This window comes from Phaenicophaeus curvirostris, chromosome 4 (genome assembly GCF_032191515.1).
Source record: "Phaenicophaeus curvirostris isolate KB17595 chromosome 4, BPBGC_Pcur_1.0, whole genome shotgun sequence".
Lineage (NCBI taxonomy): Eukaryota > Metazoa > Chordata > Aves > Cuculiformes > Cuculidae > Phaenicophaeus > Phaenicophaeus curvirostris.
In genome coordinates, this window is record NC_091395.1 from 43,742,244 (window position 1) to 43,760,080 (window position 17,837).

Below are 17,837 nucleotides of genomic sequence, written 5' to 3' on the forward strand. Positions count from 1 at the left end.
GGTAGTGCATTTTCACATGTCGGTAGGGTAGATAACTCTATTCCAGTCTGCGAGTAGAGAATTAGCTCATCTGGCAGCTTCAGGTTCCCATTTACAGTGTCTCACAGAGTTCCTCAGCAATCTTTACAAATTACTGCCTTGGAAGTATTTCTTCGGCTCTTAACTACTGCTCGTGCCAAATGTACTTGGTAAAGAGGGATGTGTGATAAGTAATTGTATGCTGGGGGGTAGGGGAAGGGTATAGAAGGGTTCAGTGCTTTTTTCTTTATCACCATCCCTACTTTTTTTTCTTTTTCACTTTACCCTTTAAGGAACTGAAAAGCCTATCTGACCTGAAAGATGTTTACTCAGTTTGACATGAGAGACAAAAGCTGGTTTTTTGGCTTTTTTTTTTTAAATAGAAAGCCATGCTGCAATAAACTGTGTAATGTGTTGTGTTCCTGCTAGTGACTACAAGAAAATGTGCTGCATTTGTTACAGGTTTTGGGGTGGTTTTTTTCAGGCAGTTTCTGGGAGTAGGTCTATGGGAAGGAAGTCATAGCAGAACATGTAGATATTTCCTGTTGGATAATTGTTGCATATTTCCCATTCCTCAAACCTTACTGCCACTAGGAATAAATTTAATCTAAAACTTAAGCTCAGTTAATTTTGTAAATAAAGAAATATAAAAACAATAAAGGTGCTGATGGAAGTCTTGTGTTGATTTTGTTTAGTATAATACTATTTTGGGAGTGTATTGGAATATACAAAGAAAGTTTAATTTTAATAAAAGCATTGCGAACTAGAGTCCTATAAATATATGTAAATAATTTGTGGGAGGGATTAAATGTAGACCAGAACATATATCTGAAATCTTCTTATAACTGTAATTTTACAGTACCCTGGCATTTCAGCATCTTGCACTTTTAAGCCTGATATGAAGTATGTTTGCTTTATACAGATCTGCTACAGCCATTATCTGTTATTTCAGTTTTGTGCAGTTTTACTAGTATGTAAATCAGGCTTTGGCTCCCATCACTCAGCTCTCAAGAATGTAAAGATTTTTCTAGAGGCTATCCTCTATGAAACTATAGCTGAAATGATTTGAAGGAAATTTCTGAACTGTTTGTAGCAACGGTTGGCAGACTTTAAGGTCTCTTATTAATATTAAAATACAAATATATTCCCCTTTACTTTTTTAAATATGTTGCTTGCAGCTATATAATATCAGTGATGTGTGTTTGTTTTCCTTATAAAAATTTTGTTAATACATTTTAAAGATTTCTTCTCCTGTGGCATCTGGAAGTAAAGTCTACTGATGCCCAGATGTTGGCCCAGTGGCTGTGTACCATTTGAGCTCTAATCTAGCTCAGTTTTTTTGCAACAGGAGCTGCAGAGTACTGCAAAACACTTCATGATTTAGTGAGGTATGCCTTAAAAATTGTTACAAAACAAATGATTAGATGAGAAGGTAGAAATTGGGATATGAAGGACTTGGTATCAAGAATATTGGCTAGAGTGGGGTGCTTCCCCCATGAGAGGCTCCCCTTGGGTGCAGGTTGTAGATCTGTAACCAGATTGCAGTGACCTTGGACAGTTAAGTTCTCTCTTCCCTGCTTCTGCAGTGGTTGGTGTACTTGACTGGAGTGGTTCACAGTGCTGAAGTTGCAGGTTTGTGAGGTTATCTGAGATGTTCAGATGGATGGTACTTTTCAGATGTGCTTGTCACAGATTTGAGTTCTCTGCTACTGAAACTGGTAACATTCCTTCTGACTTCAGTGGGAGCAGAGTTAGGCAAGAAGGGTCTTTAAATGTCCTCTCGATAAAGCCAAAGGTTCCTTGCAATGCAAGCATTTGTTTGCAGGAGTGAAGGGGAGTTCACAGAACAAAATTTTCCAAATAATTTTCTGTAGCTGATGAGGCAAGTAGTGGTGTGATTTGGACTAGAGTGTGTGAGAGATTACAGAAAGGAGGAAGGGGGAAGATTAGGGATAGGGAATATGTTTCAATGCTGACATCAGCTATCAGGATTATTTTCTGGTTTTGATTGTGTTCTTTCTTTGAAATGCGTTTCTCTTTCCCAGATGTAATTTTCACACTACAAAAATGTCCTGTATTTAACCCTTTAGTAGCTAACTATCTGCTAGGAAGACTGCTTTTGATACTTAGTGGCTTACTGATAGCCAAGCCTACAAATCCTTTATTGTAAGTGTTTTGTTGATTTGTTCCGTGCAAGTTTTCTAACCTATGGACGTTCTCCTCCTATTGTTTTGTTATATTCCGCTTCAATTAACTCGTAAGTTTCTGGGAACAGAAGTTGCTCCTGTTTGTATATGAAAATTATTGCTGAGTTTGTGCCTTTTTTGAATTTCATGAACCAATGCTTGACTAGGTTTGGGGGGGGTGGTGTTTTTGTTTGATTTGGGGTTTTGTTTTGTTTTTTACTTGTGTATTTTTAAAGACACGTCTTCCTGTTGTAGAGGAGTAGTTTGATAATAAGTGTATGAAATGAGAAGCAGAGTGGTTCAAGACAGGTAAGGAAAATGTTTCCAAGTCAAGTTTGCAGGAAGGGATTTCAGGATTGGGAACACTTAAAATTACTGGAAAAATATCCTGGTGTTTATGGACTTAGATTAAAAGTAATAGCTAAGTTTCTTAAGTGTTCTCTATTGATGACAACATGGTTTCCCTCTATCAACAGTGTACAGTCACGTATATACAAATAACCTGTAGCAACACTTCTCGTAATAGCCTTTTCATAATGTCACTGCATTTGAGCTTTCCAGGAGAAAGCTCAAAGGTCATATCGTTGGTTCATGGCTGTGGAATTATCCCTGTGCTAGGGTATGGTTATCAGACATTCCTCACATTCCAGGTGTCTAATATTACAGTGCTTACATGCCAGCGCAAGACCAACTGCTGCGTCAAGAAAAACGCAGGAGAAAACATTCATGGCATTACCCATTTCCACTTCTCTGCCCCACTTCTCCCCAAACCTTTCAAAATGTCATCCTTCTGTTGAACTTGGCAGTGTTAAAGGGACAAACATATTACAAATAGTGATTTTGTTAGGGGGGTTTCCCCTACAAAAACAAATAGCCAGAAGCTGAGCCAAAAAATACTGGTTCTCCTTTTCACTTAAGTACCTTCAAGGATAAAATGATGTAGCAAAATGCATAGCTGTGTTCAGCGTGCAGTTTTTCTCTTCACTGATGGTAATTGTTAAGTGGAAAGCCAAAACAGTTTATCATAATCAAAAGGAAAAGGGAAACAAAACCCCCATGCCGGCAGGCAGTTTGACCTGGTCCTGCAACCAGTGGGTGTGGGTCCCTTCCTTCCCAAAAGCATTTTTCCCCTTCTGGGTCTCAGCTATTCAGTTCCTGTGCCTCTTCAGAAGCACCTGTGAAGGGACAGAGTGAGCTGACATTGAGCTAATGTTAACCCCATTGTAACTGGGAAGGGGCAGTTATGCTCTGCTTCATTGCTTTTATAACATATTTTTACACCAGGCATTAACATGCATGTAGGATGTTGGAGTAAATGGGAAGGCAGCATATTCCCTCTCCACTCACCTTCTGTTATCTTCTACCTCCTGTGCTGAAGTCTTAATTTGTCATCTTAATTTGCTTGTTTCCTTTCCTGTGTGTGGCTGAGAGAAAGGCATCGGTTCTCCCTTGAGTGTTTTTTCTGTGGAGAAACCAGGCAAGATCCTTAGAGGACCTGCAGATTTTCATCCGTAACTTCCCTGTATTGTGTAAAGCTTAGGGAGTTTGGGGGTGCATAGAATTTTTGATCAATGAAGTCTTTTAAAGTAAAGAAATAAAAAGGATAGTAATTTTTGTCAAATATATTGCAATCACTTAATTGCAGATGATTTTACAGGACGCTTGCAAAACTGATACATGAAGGAGAAAAGACTCTTTTGGGAAAACTGTTGTATCATATAAGAGTTCTGATTTTTATATTTAATAGGTATTTTAATTTGTTTTGGGGGTCCCCTCAGCTCCTTGGTGGGTTTCTTTTTTTTTTTTTTTTTTTTTCAGTTTGGTTCACTACTTATGCAGATTTTACTGGCCCTTCTGAGGCAACATCCATCCCTTCAGTTTATGCCTTTTGTCTAAAGGGGTAGCATTCATTCTGTAGTTGTTTTTCTTCAGCTTGTGCTGCAGTTAAAATAGGTAGATTCAAATTCTGTGCAGATATAAGCTGATTTTTGTTTTAAATAACTTGTTGCTTTTAATGTACAGTGCATCTTTCCTATTAAATACATGGTCGTACTGGCTCAAAACAGCTGTTTGTAATGGATACTGGAAGCTAAGAGGTTTTGTCTGGTTTCTGGGGTTTGGTGTTGTACAAGTTTCATAAGTGATGTACGAATATATTGAATTTAGGGGTTTTTTATTGTAGTAGAGTTTCAGAAAGGTTTGTTGGTTTGTTTGCAGCCTTGCCCTGGCAGTTAAATGTTTAACTAAATCAAGAAGAGTAGTTCCAGGAAAAACATTTGTGGAATGGAGTACAGTTTTTTACTGTAGCAGGTGCTTGTCGGCCAAACCAGTCATTGGTGAGGTATCAGCTTGTTGTTTCTAAAAAGTACTTACTGAATATGGTGAATGGTTGTGTGCCATGTTACAGAGTATGAAACTGAGTTGATCTTCAAAAAGGGCTTTTGGCACTAGCAGTCAGAACCGATAATGGACTGATACTGCCATTTCACATGGCAGTATTAATGCAGCTGGCTCTCTGGAGGGCTCTTGGACTGGGAACTGCAACACTGTTCAACACACTGTCCTTTTCAGCAGAACATTTCAAAACAGCCTTGAGTATTTTGCCCAAACTACATAGAAGAAACAGCTTCTTCGGTAATCAAAAAGGTTTTAAAACCGCCAAGCCCTATGAGGATGGAAAGTAGATTAGTTTCTGCTTGATATTTATGTGCTTCATGAACTCAATATTGTGTTCACCTGGGTTTGCTTGTGTAGGTAGACAAGAATCTTTTAAGGAAATTTGTATTTTTCAAGGTCTTAAATGTTCTCTGAAATGACATTGAAAGTGGTCTAGTCCTATTTACATAAACCTATGGCTCACTTGTAATATGGGAGATGTTGTAAACCACTGTCAGTACAAGTTCAATACTAGAAACCAAGTTTTGAGTTTCTAAAATAGTTGTGAGAACTCATTATCCCAGTAGTGCTTACCCAAAAAATGTCCAGCTGTTTTGTGTTGCTGAAATTGCGTGTGTCTCAGTATAACCCCTTATTGGTGTGTGTGTAAGTGTTTATCAGGGAAACACTCTAAAATAAGTAGTGTATTTCTTTAAGGCCTGCTGTCTAAGTATTCAAGGGCTTAAAAGAATCACAGAACAGAAATTGCAGGCTATTAAAAGTTATACTATACCTGTATGTTTTTTCTCAAATCAGTGTCCTCATAGGTCAAGTTCCCATTCTTGGACAAATTTGACTGGTTTACCCATCTTTGTATTACCAGGAGCAAAATGATCTGAAAACAGGGAGACAAATGAAAATTCATTATATATATCCAGAAAATACTTTCTGATGGAGTTAATAAACGTTTGTCTCCTAAAAGTGTCCTCCGCAGTGACTTCACATTCTGCAGTTAGTTTTTGAGTATGTGATTGAGGTGCAATGAAGCAAAGCAGTGGTACTGTCACTGTACTGCAGATTGCTACGTCTAAATGCTAGGAGCATAGCTAGGAACGGTTGAATGTAAACTATATTGTTATGTTCATGCATGTGTAATGTGAAACAAGCAGATTAATAGTTTACCTGTTAGCGGCTATAGGCATAAACCAGCATAACATCATTGAGCATTTTTCCTAATAAAAGAATGGGGTGACATTTAGTTTGAACAGTTTTTAGTAGTTCTGTGTTTGTGTAGCGAAGGTAACATGAGTGTTTGCTGTCTCTTAAATATAGGCATTTGTTAACGTCTGGTTGCACAAATCCTGTGAATGAGGTAAACAGATTCTTGAGCTTAGCATGTTTGTTTATTTTACAACGCTATACTTAAAAAGGGGCTGCCACCCCTTGTTTGATTTGTTTTAATGTGGTACTGAAGTCTGCTAAGGTGCCCTTTCAAAGTAATACCCATAATAAAGTGGCAATATATCCTAATAATGCCCTTATTAAAGAGAACATACCTAAGCAATAAATACTTCTACATACTATCTTGGCTTAGTACCTGAACAGGAGGTACTACTGTGTTAAGAACTGGTGTTTAGAAGCTAAAATTCTGTCTGTCAACACTCATGAGTGAGCTTTCTGGAGACAGAAGTTTTGTGTGGGATTTGCTTGTTTATAGACTTGAATGAACAAAGAATAGAACAAAAGGGTATTTTATGGGCTGCAAATTCTGCCCCTTTCTACTGGTAAATGGCACAGTTACCACTTTTTAACATGGAAGTGACAGCAGTATTATTAGTAGAAAGTAAGAGCATTTTTTTTGAGTTTTAGCTGCAGTAATTTGTAGAAGAGAGAATTGCCCTCCCCATGTAATGTTAACTTTCATGCTGTTAATGGATACTGACCTCAGCCGCAGGGAGCAGCAATGCCTTTCTTTCACTCCGACCTGGAGTGTGGAGCTACAGCTTGGTTTTTTTTGCCGTTCTATATGCACTCTCCTGCCTGGAATAGTATTCATCCCCCTTTAAACTTAGGTGCCTTACATAGGCTAAGCAGCCTTGTGGTCATACTCTTGTAGTCTGTAGAAAAAGAGGGAAACCTTCACTGTGATTCATCTTAAGTCTAAGTAGATGTGCTGAATCAGTCTCTCTAGAGAACTTAAAGGAGTAATTCAGGGTAGATAACTAACTTTAGAAGTTAATGGGATGAATTGTCCACGTGAGTTTTGTATAAGAAATATAAGAATATATAAGAAATCCACGTTTTGGATATTTGGGATGGGATTAGAAGACCTATCTATAGATCCTTCAAACTCACACTGCCTTTGGCATTAGAAAATTGGATATGAGTTGAATTGATTTTAAGAGCCAACTTGAACACAGCAATCAGTTCTAGTGAAGAATCTAGAGCATTTTTCTTCCTCTTACATGTTCCTTTGCCTGATCAGTCGATTTAAATTTTTACATTTGCTGTTCTTGAGCTACTGGATCAAAATAAGTAGTAAATATTGTCCTTTTGCAAAATAAAATAAGAAATCAGTTCACGTGGTCCTATTCTGTGTCACTGTGATAACAAAATATTTGTGGGGAAGAGCTCAGGGAAAGTAGTTGTGTTAGTGTTGTATTTTGTTATTTGTAAGTCTTCTGTACACCCTTTTGTAAGAGTGTATGAAGTTAAGTGACCCAGATTCCAGGTAAGTGTGCATACAGTCTTTCCATCATCAAATTTCTTCAGTTATGTTTTCATAAGTTTGCATTGCTGCATATCTAAATAACATCTTATGTTTTGTCTTAATTGCTGGAGTCTGGAGAAGAGGCATAAGGGGTGGGAGTCTTTAATAGCAAGTGCTGCATTGTAACAGTAAATAAATAATATGTAATGTACATCATTATATATAATTCTGTTTACAAGAATGTGTTGTTGCGGAATTCAGTCCGTATGACACTTCCTGTAACTTTCACACAAAATCTTGCTGTGTGGCAAAGAACCTGAGGTCTTTTTGGGTAAGGGGTGACTGGGGTTTGGAGAAAGTTTTCAAATGCATCTTGAAGTTTCTATAGCTAGTTGAACATTGACCTTAGTTATAATTCATTGAATTCTATTGAATTTGAAACTCTGAAGTCTTGACTGTAGGTCAAGCATGGCACAGCAAAATAGGTATTCTTGGAAGTAATTTTGAAAGAGATTAAGATTAACCTGTTCATAGTTCTCATGTATTTTTAATGTGCTTCTTGCCAACCTCCATTTTCTCCCTTTCTAATTGAGTAATAGAGGTCTCAGATTTGTTGTCAGTTGGTTTTGGTCTGTTTTCCCCCTGCCAGCTTCCCACCAGCTCTTTTCTCAGATCTGTCTACTGTAACCTCTCTCTCTTCCCCACCCCCTCTATCACATGTATCATAAATCACAATAAAGCAGTCTTATAAAATTGATGCGAATAGTTCTATCTAAGCAAAACATCTCAAGCTGTACTCACATAGTACTTCGAAGTGTGGCTAAAATCACGTCTCAAAGTATGCTAAGGAGGTCAGTGATGATGGTATCAGCAGAGTTAAGAAGAGAACAAAGACCAAAGTCCAGAGTTTCCTGTTGTTGAAGTAGGGTCCTAGCCATAGTATGTGCAACCTCTGCTTCAGTGTTGTTATTGATTTCATCCTGAACCGATTTTAAGGAAAAAAAAAAAGTCGGAGAAGGAATACAGCAGAATGCATCATTTCTCTTGCATACATGCAATTTTCAAGACATTGTTCTATATCTGTGTAGATGTATACATACACATACATGTCTGCATACATTTTTAAGAATGTGTACATTGATAGTCTTAGGTCACAGAAGTGTCAAATACCATGGATTGTCTGCGTCTTGACAGAACAAAAACATTCCCTTGTATACACAGTAAATGTCTCATTTTTTGGGGATCCTGACCTTTGAAAGAAAACTTTCTTGTATGTACTTTTGTGATCTAGAGAGTACATCAAGCAATAAGGTGCACAAAGTTGTCCAAATTGAACAATATTGTGCTGACAGTCTATTAGTCTGTAGTTTCCATTTTACATTATCATCAGCCTCTTTATTGACTTTAGGTGCAAATACAGACTTACAGACATGGCTGCAGATGCAATAACTACTGTTAATGGATGACACACATATTATAGAATCTACATTTTAAGGTCTTACCTAGCTTTGTATTTTGAAAGCTTCAAAGAGAAACGTGGATGTGAGGTAATGTGGTTTCTCAGTTCTTAAGCTGTACTTATCTCCTAGGTTTCCCAGGGCATCTGTGAAGTGATTGGCAATAACATAATTATATACTGTTTACACAGTGGGATTCCAGAATGCTTCCTGGTTTTCTTAGGAGTTGCCACTTCTCATTACACACACCTGCTTCTTATTCTCTTGGTCTGGGGAGTGCATCTCAATCCATACGCAGAAATGGGAGCATTGCAGCCATATGGGGTTGAGTAAGGGAAAATGTTATACATGAGTTAAAGGCTAATACGTTAGTCTTCACTTGGAAGGAATTCTATAAGTTTTTTTTTAAAATGCTTATGGATGAGAATACTTGAGCTTAATGGTATGCATTAAAACCCCTACCTTTTGTTAATTGATTAAACTTAGTAGTGTACTAAAGGTGGACTTTAAGTCATCCTTTTTAGAGTACTGGCTTTCTTTTAAGAGCGTGTAAATTGATGACTACAAACTGAGAAAGTATTATGAACTACTTCAGTGTATCGGTGCCCTGAGAGGCAGCACTTAATCCTCAGTTATGGTGCAATAAACCTCATTTTTCTTGGGTCACAGTTAATGAATGTGATGGCAGTCTGTCTATCATAGGTTATTATGTCACAGATAATGATCTTCATACAAGCGAGATTCCTTCAGTCCTTGCTCCTAGGTATTATTTCCGTCCTGTCTCATAACTCTTTGCTTTCAGCTTTTGTCTTGCAAATTTTCTCTTGCGTTTTAATCTTCATGTCATGTTAATCTCATCCATTTGCCATATGTATTTAGAAAGTAAATGCTGTTTATGTAAAGACTGCTCTGAGGGCCCAAAGCAATCTAGCATCGCCTTGTGCCACTTGCTGCTCAGTTTTAGAAGTCTGTGTTGGGCTCAAAAATCTTGTGCTGTTAAAAGACTCTGGAACAAAAAAAAAGAGTGATGGCGATGTAACGCTTACATAATTGTGATCTTCTTATGTACAAAGCTTTTAGTTTTTAAAAGAATCTACTCAGGGACAGTTCTGACATGGGTCCAATCTTAAGGCTGTAATGTCAAGAGCGATTGAGCAGAGCAGAATTTGCCCAGTACTCTCTGTACTTCAGGGTCTCTCTTTCCCACCTCTTCTTTTGTTTAAGGTCTACAGTGGGTCACTCAAGTACTTTTCCACAGGTTGTTTTTTTTTAGTGTTGCTTTAATTTATGGAGTGAGAGAGAGACTGCTGTTCATTCTCACGGTGTCAGATTTCTGACAGGTGATAACACCTGGACAGCACATCCCTATGGCCAGAGTGGCCTGCAGGCTGACCTGCAGAATGAGCTGTAATAGCAAGTAGTCAGGATTTGATTAAAAATAAAATTGGTGTGGAGTGCAGATGAAAAGCCAGGATAGTACAGGGATTATATCCTCCCTGTAGAGGTGGTTTAAAAATCACATCTTGTGATTGTTGCTGACTGTGGTGTGTATCTTTGATGAAAGTCTTAAATGCAGAGTTCTAAATGAATTTGTTAGACACCATCTGGGCATGCATATAGTAGTTTATCATCCTTATTCTGCTGTATTGTATTTTAAATGTTTTTATTACTTGAATTGTAAGACTTGTGGTTTGAGTTAATATTATAACATTAAGGCTAAGGATGATGTTGAACTTTGATTTTTATTCAGTTTAAGATACTCTTTTTTTTAAGTTTAAGTTAAGTTTTTAAGTTTAAGAAGTTTTGTATCAGAAATGGCATGACCAGCAGGTCCAGGGAGGTTATTCTTTCTCTGTACTTGGCACTGGTGAGACCGCTCCTTGAATCCTGTGTTCAGTTCTGGGCCCCTCACCACAAGAAGGATGTTGAGGCTCTGGAACGAGTCCAGAGAAGAGCAACAAAGCTGGTGAAGGGGCTGGAGAACAGGCCTTATGAGGAGTGGCTGAGAGAGCTGGGGTTGTTTAGCCTGGAGAAGAGGAGGCTGAGGGGAGACCTCATTGCTCTCTACAACTACCTGAAAGGAGGTTGTGGAGAGGAGGGTGCTGGCCCCTTCTCCCAAGTGACAGGGCACAGGACGAGAGGGAATGGCCTCAAGCTCCACCAGGGGAGGTTCAGGCTGGACATGAGGAAAAAATTTTTCATGGAAAGGGTCATTTGGCACTGGAACAGGCTGCCCAGGGAGGGGTTTAAGTCACTTTCCCTGGAGGTGTTGAAGGGATGGGTGGACGAGGCACTGAGGGACATGGTTTAGTGTTTGATAGGAATGGTTGGACTCAATGATCATGGAATCACCAGGTTGGAAGAGACCCACCGGATCATCGAGTGATGACAGCTTCCAGCTCCAGATCCAATGGGTCTTTTCCAACCTGGTGATTCTATGATTCTAAATGGGTTTTTTTTTTTTGGAAATCCACCTTTATAATCTAATTTGAGGCAGGACGTTCTTCCCAGCAAGGTGAGCCCTAGTGGTTAGCACAGGTTCACTGACTAGCCAAACTCGCCAAAAGCCTGGTGCTTTTATGTGATGGATGCTTCCTCTGAGGAGTAGTGGCCTCGGAGCACTGATGTGGGTACCCTGTGTTCAGGCTGCTGGGTGCTGTGGGCAGCCTGGCTAAAACAATGATTGTATTCATTATCCTGGCTTCGAAAGGCTTCTCCTGCTCTCCTGAAAGCCATCTCTTTCTGTCTAACTGTTACTATTTGCAAACAGAACAGCAATCTTTGCAGTGGTGCTGCTAATTACTAGTAGGTAATGTTTGGGCAGGTGTATTTGATGTGGCAGGCAGGTGGAGCTTTGCTGGGAGCTGCCAGCCTGGCCGTGTCAGCACAGCTGCTGCTGTCCTGAAGAAAGGAGAGTGAGGAGCAGAGTGGCAGTTCTGAGCTGGGGTCACAGCAGCCTCACTCAGAGCAGTACAATGTCCATATTTTACATCAGCAGTAGAAGAGGATACAACAGGTAGGCTTAACCCCAGTCAGCTTCAGTGCAGTGTCTTCTGATGTCTCCTCCTGCAATGTCTTCTCCTGCATCGTAATGAGGAGGATGTGTCACGTCCATTTAAGACTTCCATTACAAAAGCAGCTCTTGGACTGTGAAGCAGCATATAGCAGATAAAGGTTGAGAAAGAGAACAGGTATTTCAGAAACTACACCTTCTCACGCTGCTGAGAAAGGTGTTTGTGGCTGGCCATTCTTATTGGAGACTCTGAGTAAACAGAATTTTTCTCGCAGCTTGCTTGTGCGGCTTATAATCCGTATTTTATATCCTAGTGATTCAGATGCAGTTCCACTTTGATAATTTCACCTGCATTTGTAATAGTTTTCAGTGTGTTTTGCATTGCAGTTTGTAAGCGGTAGTAAACTGGCGAATTTGCCTTGTACATGTGAATGTTTTCAGGACCTCAAATTAAGAATCAGTAACCTTCCTAGGATTATGTTATAAACTTTGGAGAAATATGAGGAAGTGGATTCATGCTTACAATTTTTAAGAAATAAATAGAAAAATCACAATTCCAAAAGGTTTTGATTCTGCTTTGTCCTTTCTGCAGCCCTGGTTTGGAGGAATGAAGTGCTGCCCTACTTAAAGAACTGGGAGGTCAAATCCATCAATACTAATAATATATTTGTGGGACAATGATTTCTACATGAAGCCTATGCTCAAATTCCTATTTTCTCAGCTGGATGAAGAATTTAATTCAATGGTTTTGTAAAGTATTTTCTATCTAGTGTTTTCTACACAAAAAACCCAATTAATTTTAGAGAAGGCAAAGTATGCTTTTCTTTTCTCTTTCATTTCTCACAAAAATGTCGATAAAACAGTTTCTTTTGGTTAGAAAATAATTGAATAAAAAATACTGAAACACAGAAAAGCATATGTGAATTAGACTGTTAGCTTTTTATTCATATAGAATTTTAATGATGGCATGAAAAAACAGTCTTAGGCAGGAATGAGCGAACAATGTGATGTTCATGTGTCCCACAAGCTGCTCTTGATAATCGTACTCTAAGGATTTTTTTTTAAACTCTCGATATGTACTAATCTTATTGTCACCATGGTTACAATAAAACCTTAAGTCTCTTGTTCTTCCTGTTAAATACATCAGTATATCAGATAGGGCGTTTATCTGTGGGTTTCTCAAGAAGAATCTCAATACTTATTTCTTTAAAAAAGGTGGGGGGGCTGGCACAAGATAATGATGTAAGGCTTCACTTAGCTTCAGTTAGAAAAGAGCCCATGTATTATTGCTATGAATCTATTTCTTGTAATAAATAGGTGCTCTGTTATTCAAATTACAAAACTTTTTTTACCTGTCCTCCTAAAAAAAGCACCACGTGAGCATCTAAGACCCATTAAATGTTACTGATGAAATGTTTATGCTGTGCACACTGCTGCTTATTTTGTTCAAGTATGCAGATTGCTAAGTGCCACTAACTGCATCTTAGGTGATTGCAGTCTCTTTTCAGAGTTCCTTGTCTGTAGTCATTAGGGAAGATGACCTTGAAATCTTGTGCTGTCATCATAGACTCAGGGTTGAAGAGTCCCGTTATCCTGGAGACAAATAGTTGTGTACTTTTTTTTTACAAGCTATAGGTTATTGTTTAATTTTAAACTGTCAAATGTGAGAAATGTTGCAGTGAATTTCTCACTTGAGTGCTTATGCTGAAAAATGTTTGCAGTAACTTGTATTATGTTCTTAGAGTTAATGAATTCAGAAGGATGGAATAAGGGAAAAACAACTGAGAACCTAAGCTTTGAGAGGGAGAAAACACCTTGCTCTCCTTTCTACCTGTTATGTTTTCTTTAGCTTCTGTCATAGTAGGAGAAAGTGAGTAACAAAGATATGTATGGAAGAGAGAAAAGCTACACCATTAACTTTTTCCTTTGTTTTTAGGTTAACAAAGCCCTTATCATTTGCGGATTGTGTTGGGGATGAACTCCCATGGGGTTGGGAAGCTGCATATGATCCTCAGATTGGTGTGTACTATATTGATCACATCAACCGTAAGTATTTTTTAATTTACCGTATTGATTGTATAAGAAGTCTCATCATGATTAGACTTTCCTGAGAAGCTTTTGAAGCATGACTGGGAGCAGGGGAAGAGAGAAGTGTGGTTGAAGTAACAATTTCTGATTTTCAGTAAACATATTATCCTATTTGTGTGCATGGGTTTGTTGGGAATGGTCGCAGATGTATTATAGCTGGTTCAAAATTACTCATATGACTCTTCATCTTTTGCTGTGGAAGAAATGCGTGTAATATGTAGTAAATAAATATGGTTGACATCTGTTGGTATCTGAAAAAGCGTATGATGTTTGGTGGTTATTGAATATTCAGCATTGCACACTAGCAGAGATAGTCTGATACAAGTAACAAAAACTGGTTCAGTATCACTGCTGAAAGGAACTATTGCAGATAAGGTAGGATGGAGTGTGCCCACGAGTGTTTGTAACTTGTGTATGAGCTCTGGTAAATGTACTGTAATTCTAAGAATGTTGTAGAATACATTGCAGGCTATAAATAATACTATATTTTGTAGTAATTGGAGAGGGAATGGCAAATCAAAATGCTGGGGAAAACTGCCCATTGGTATAACATTATTGGCTTTAAAAGGTTTACAAGAAAATCCACTAATACAAAATGACTGCGTCTGTTTCTACAGTTGCACGGGAATTATGTCTAAACCATACAAAACTACAGCAAAATTTGAAATACAGTGCATGTTAGACTTAATGAAACAAATGTATTCCTGAAAACATTTCTATCTTCTTTTTCTGTGTTCGTTACTCCATATTAATTGATAACTTTTTCTATTTTCTCAGAAATTATTTTTAATTACATAGAAGAAGAGATTCCCTTTGAGATCAGTATGTGAATATAGGTGCCTGTATCTGTGCTAGCAGTGCTGTGTGCTTATTTAAAAAATAGCGAGGTGCCTATGGCCATTTGAGATGCTTTAGGTTAACAGAGACAACTGTACAAGGTCAGCACATACAGCATGGATGCTAAGAGGCTGGTGGCTTTGTGGAGCAAAGGTGGAGACAAAACTAGTTACCCTATGGCATTTCAAGTGTATGGGCAAGTGAATAAACTCTGAGATGTCTAAACTGCTTTTGTAGTCAATAGCTATCTAATCAGATACAGCCAGTGTAACGCAAAGTGTGATGTAGCTGCCTGGTTGGGTGTCTGCTTTGAAGATGAGCTGATTTAAGCTCGTTTGGTTGGGTTGGACTGTAACTCTGATAACTCAGATGAGATGTTAGACATATACTGTGCTTATTGAACACCTGCAGATAGACAACTAATCTCGAACTGAATTCCATCCAGTGACCTCAGTTGGGGTTTTATAGCCTTGCTATTTTGGAATAACAGTGAGACTTCTCTGATCTTATACATGGTGTTAAATGTTTCTGAACTTTAAAAAAATTAGGGACATATCTGACTGAATTTAAAATGTGAAGAAAGAAATTAATTTGCTTCTGAATTCTCAGTTCTAGGAGAAGTAAGGAGAGGGGTCAGTAGAATTGTCACCTTGGAATTTCGGAGGGCAGACTTTGGACTGTTCAGAAGGCTGGTTGATAAAGGTCCATGGGAGACAGTCCTCAAGGGCAAAGGAGCCCAGGAGGGCTGAATGCTCTTTAAGAAGGAAATCCTGACAATGCAAGAGCAAGCCATCCCCATCTGCCTGAAAATTAGTTGTCGGGGGAGAGAACCAGCTTGGCTGAGCAGAGATTTGGGTCAATATCAGAAAAAAAGAGGAAAGTATATAAGCTTTGGAAGAAGGGATAGGCATCTTGGGAGGACTACAGGGATGAAGTGAGGTCACGTAGACAGAAAATCAGAAGGGCTAAAGACCAATTCTAACTTAGATCGGCCAATTCTGTGAAAGATAATAAAAAAAATTTCTACAAATATATTAACAACAAAAGGAGGGCCTTTGACACAATTTTTCACAGTATTCTGCTTGAAAAACTTGCTTGGACAGGCAGACCCTGTGCCAGGTAAAAAACTGGCCAAATGGCCAGGCCCAAAGAGTTGTGGTAAATGGAGCTAAATCCAGTTGGAGGTTGATGACAAGTGGTGTTACCCAGCGCTCAATGTTGAGTCCAGTTCTGTTTGATATCTTTTTCAATTACCTGGATGAGGGGATTGAGCATATCCTTAGTAAAGTCACAAATGGCACTAAGCTGGGAGGAAATGTCAATCTGCTGGAGGGTAGGGAGGCTCTACAAATGGATCTGAACAGGCTGGATCGACAGGCTGAGACCAATAGTATGAGGCTCGACAAGGCCGAGTGCCAAGTCCTACACTTGGAACACAACAACCTTGTGCAGCACTACAGGCTTGGGGAGGAGTAGCTGGAAAGCTGCCTGGCAGAGGAGGACCCGGGGGTGTTGGTTGACAGCAGCTGAACATGAGCCAGCAGTGTGCCCAGGTGGCCAAGAAGGCCAATGGCATCCTGGCTTGTATCAGGAGCAGCGTGGCCAGCAGGAGTAGGGAAGTGATTCTGCTCCTGTTGTCAGCTCTGGGGAGACCACACCCCAAATACCATGTTCAGTTTTGGGCCCCTCACTGCAAGAAAGACATTGAGGTGCTGGAGTGTGTCCAGAGAAGGGCAAGGAAGCTGGTGAAGGGGCTGGAGAACAAGTCCAGGAGCAGCTGAGGGAACGGGGGTTGTTTAGCTTGGAGAAGAGGAGGCTGAGGGGAGACCTTATCACTGTCTAAAGTACCTGAAAGGAGGTTGTAGAAAGGTGGGTGTTGGTCTCTTCACCCAAGTGACAGGCAACAGGACAAGGGGGAATGGCCTCAAGCTGCACCAGGGTAGATTCAGACTGAACATTAGGAAAACCTTCTTGACTGAAAGGGTTATCAAGCACTGGAACAGGCTGCCCAAGGAGGTGATTGAGTCCTCATTCCTGGAGGCATTTAAAAGATGTATAGATGAAGTGCTTAAGGATAAGATATAGTGGTTGACAGGCACGGTTGAACTTGATGATCTCAAAGGTCTCTTCCAACCTATAGATTCTATGATTCTAAATGCTATTATAAGAGGAAATTTGTCTTTAACTTCTCCCTTAGCTAAAACTGTAAAATGTAAAGCTATAAAATTTGGAGAAGGCAGTCCACTTTTCTGGACACTTTAAAAGTGCTTTTAGATCATTGCTTTAACAGTCATGGTTTTATTCTCTACATGCTCAACATTTTTAATCAGTTTTAAAAATTTCAGCTTTTTAAATATTAAATATTTTCCTTACGTTTTAAATGATGTTTCTGTGCATTGAAGGTGAATTCCTGAATATTATATGCTGTTTGTGACTTGAAGTTCTGCTTCAGACACATGTTATATGTCAAGCCCTGGACAGCATTTTCTTGGAATTCTCTTGACACTCATTAATATACTGCAGACACTACTACCTCACTTAACAGACAAGAATTGTGTATATCCATCTGTACACATCTTTCTGTGGCCAGGGCAAATAAGTGTGATTAGCTAGGTTTCTTTATATTATGTTAATGTACACAATGGATAACATAGTGGTGTACATAAAGTGGTTTCCATCCATTGTTCAGTAGTGGGTTTGGTTTCTGTAATAGTAATACATGTGTTGCTTTGTAGCCATTTCTCTGAAGCTTCTTATTCTGTAAAGTGGTATATTTTAGCTTTACACACTGTATTTTGTGCAGTATTTTAGTGAGAGCACTTGAGATGATGGCAGGTAACCTCCCTAAGTCTCTTAAAAGCAGGTCATTTTTCTGACATGCCAAGTGTGGAGATTATAACTTCTATTTCATCTGACTTGGGGGTGGAGATTATAACTTCTATTTCATCTGACTGGGGGTGGATATGTTGTTTTGTTGAATTGAAATCTGTAGTATGGAGATGACTAATAAGGGGGGGGGAGCCGCCTTTCTAGAAAATGGTTTTTGTGCTTCTAACTGCTTTGTTAGCAGTGTAGTAATTCAGATGTGTTGAGTATACTTTCTGGATTTGAACCCTTATAATTCTGTTAGGACAGCGGATATGTTAGAACAA

The 17,837-nt window shown here is 39.0% G+C and overlaps 1 protein-coding gene across 4 annotated transcripts in view; it reads left to right on the forward strand.

Annotated features, from left to right (window-relative positions):
- Nucleotides 1-17,837, forward strand: part of WWC2 (WW and C2 domain containing 2) — a 298,844-nt gene that overhangs the window by 22,111 nt on the left and 258,896 nt on the right. For all 4 annotated transcript variants that reach the window (XR_011337363.1, XM_069855898.1, XM_069855899.1 and 1 more), the window contains exon 2: nucleotides 13,697-13,806. Coding sequence is in view for 3 of the 4 variants with exons in the window: in XM_069855898.1 (XP_069711999.1) it covers nucleotides 13,697-13,806 (110 nt within the window). In the remaining variant the exon portion in view is untranslated. The remainder of the gene's footprint in view (nucleotides 1-13,696; nucleotides 13,807-17,837) is intronic.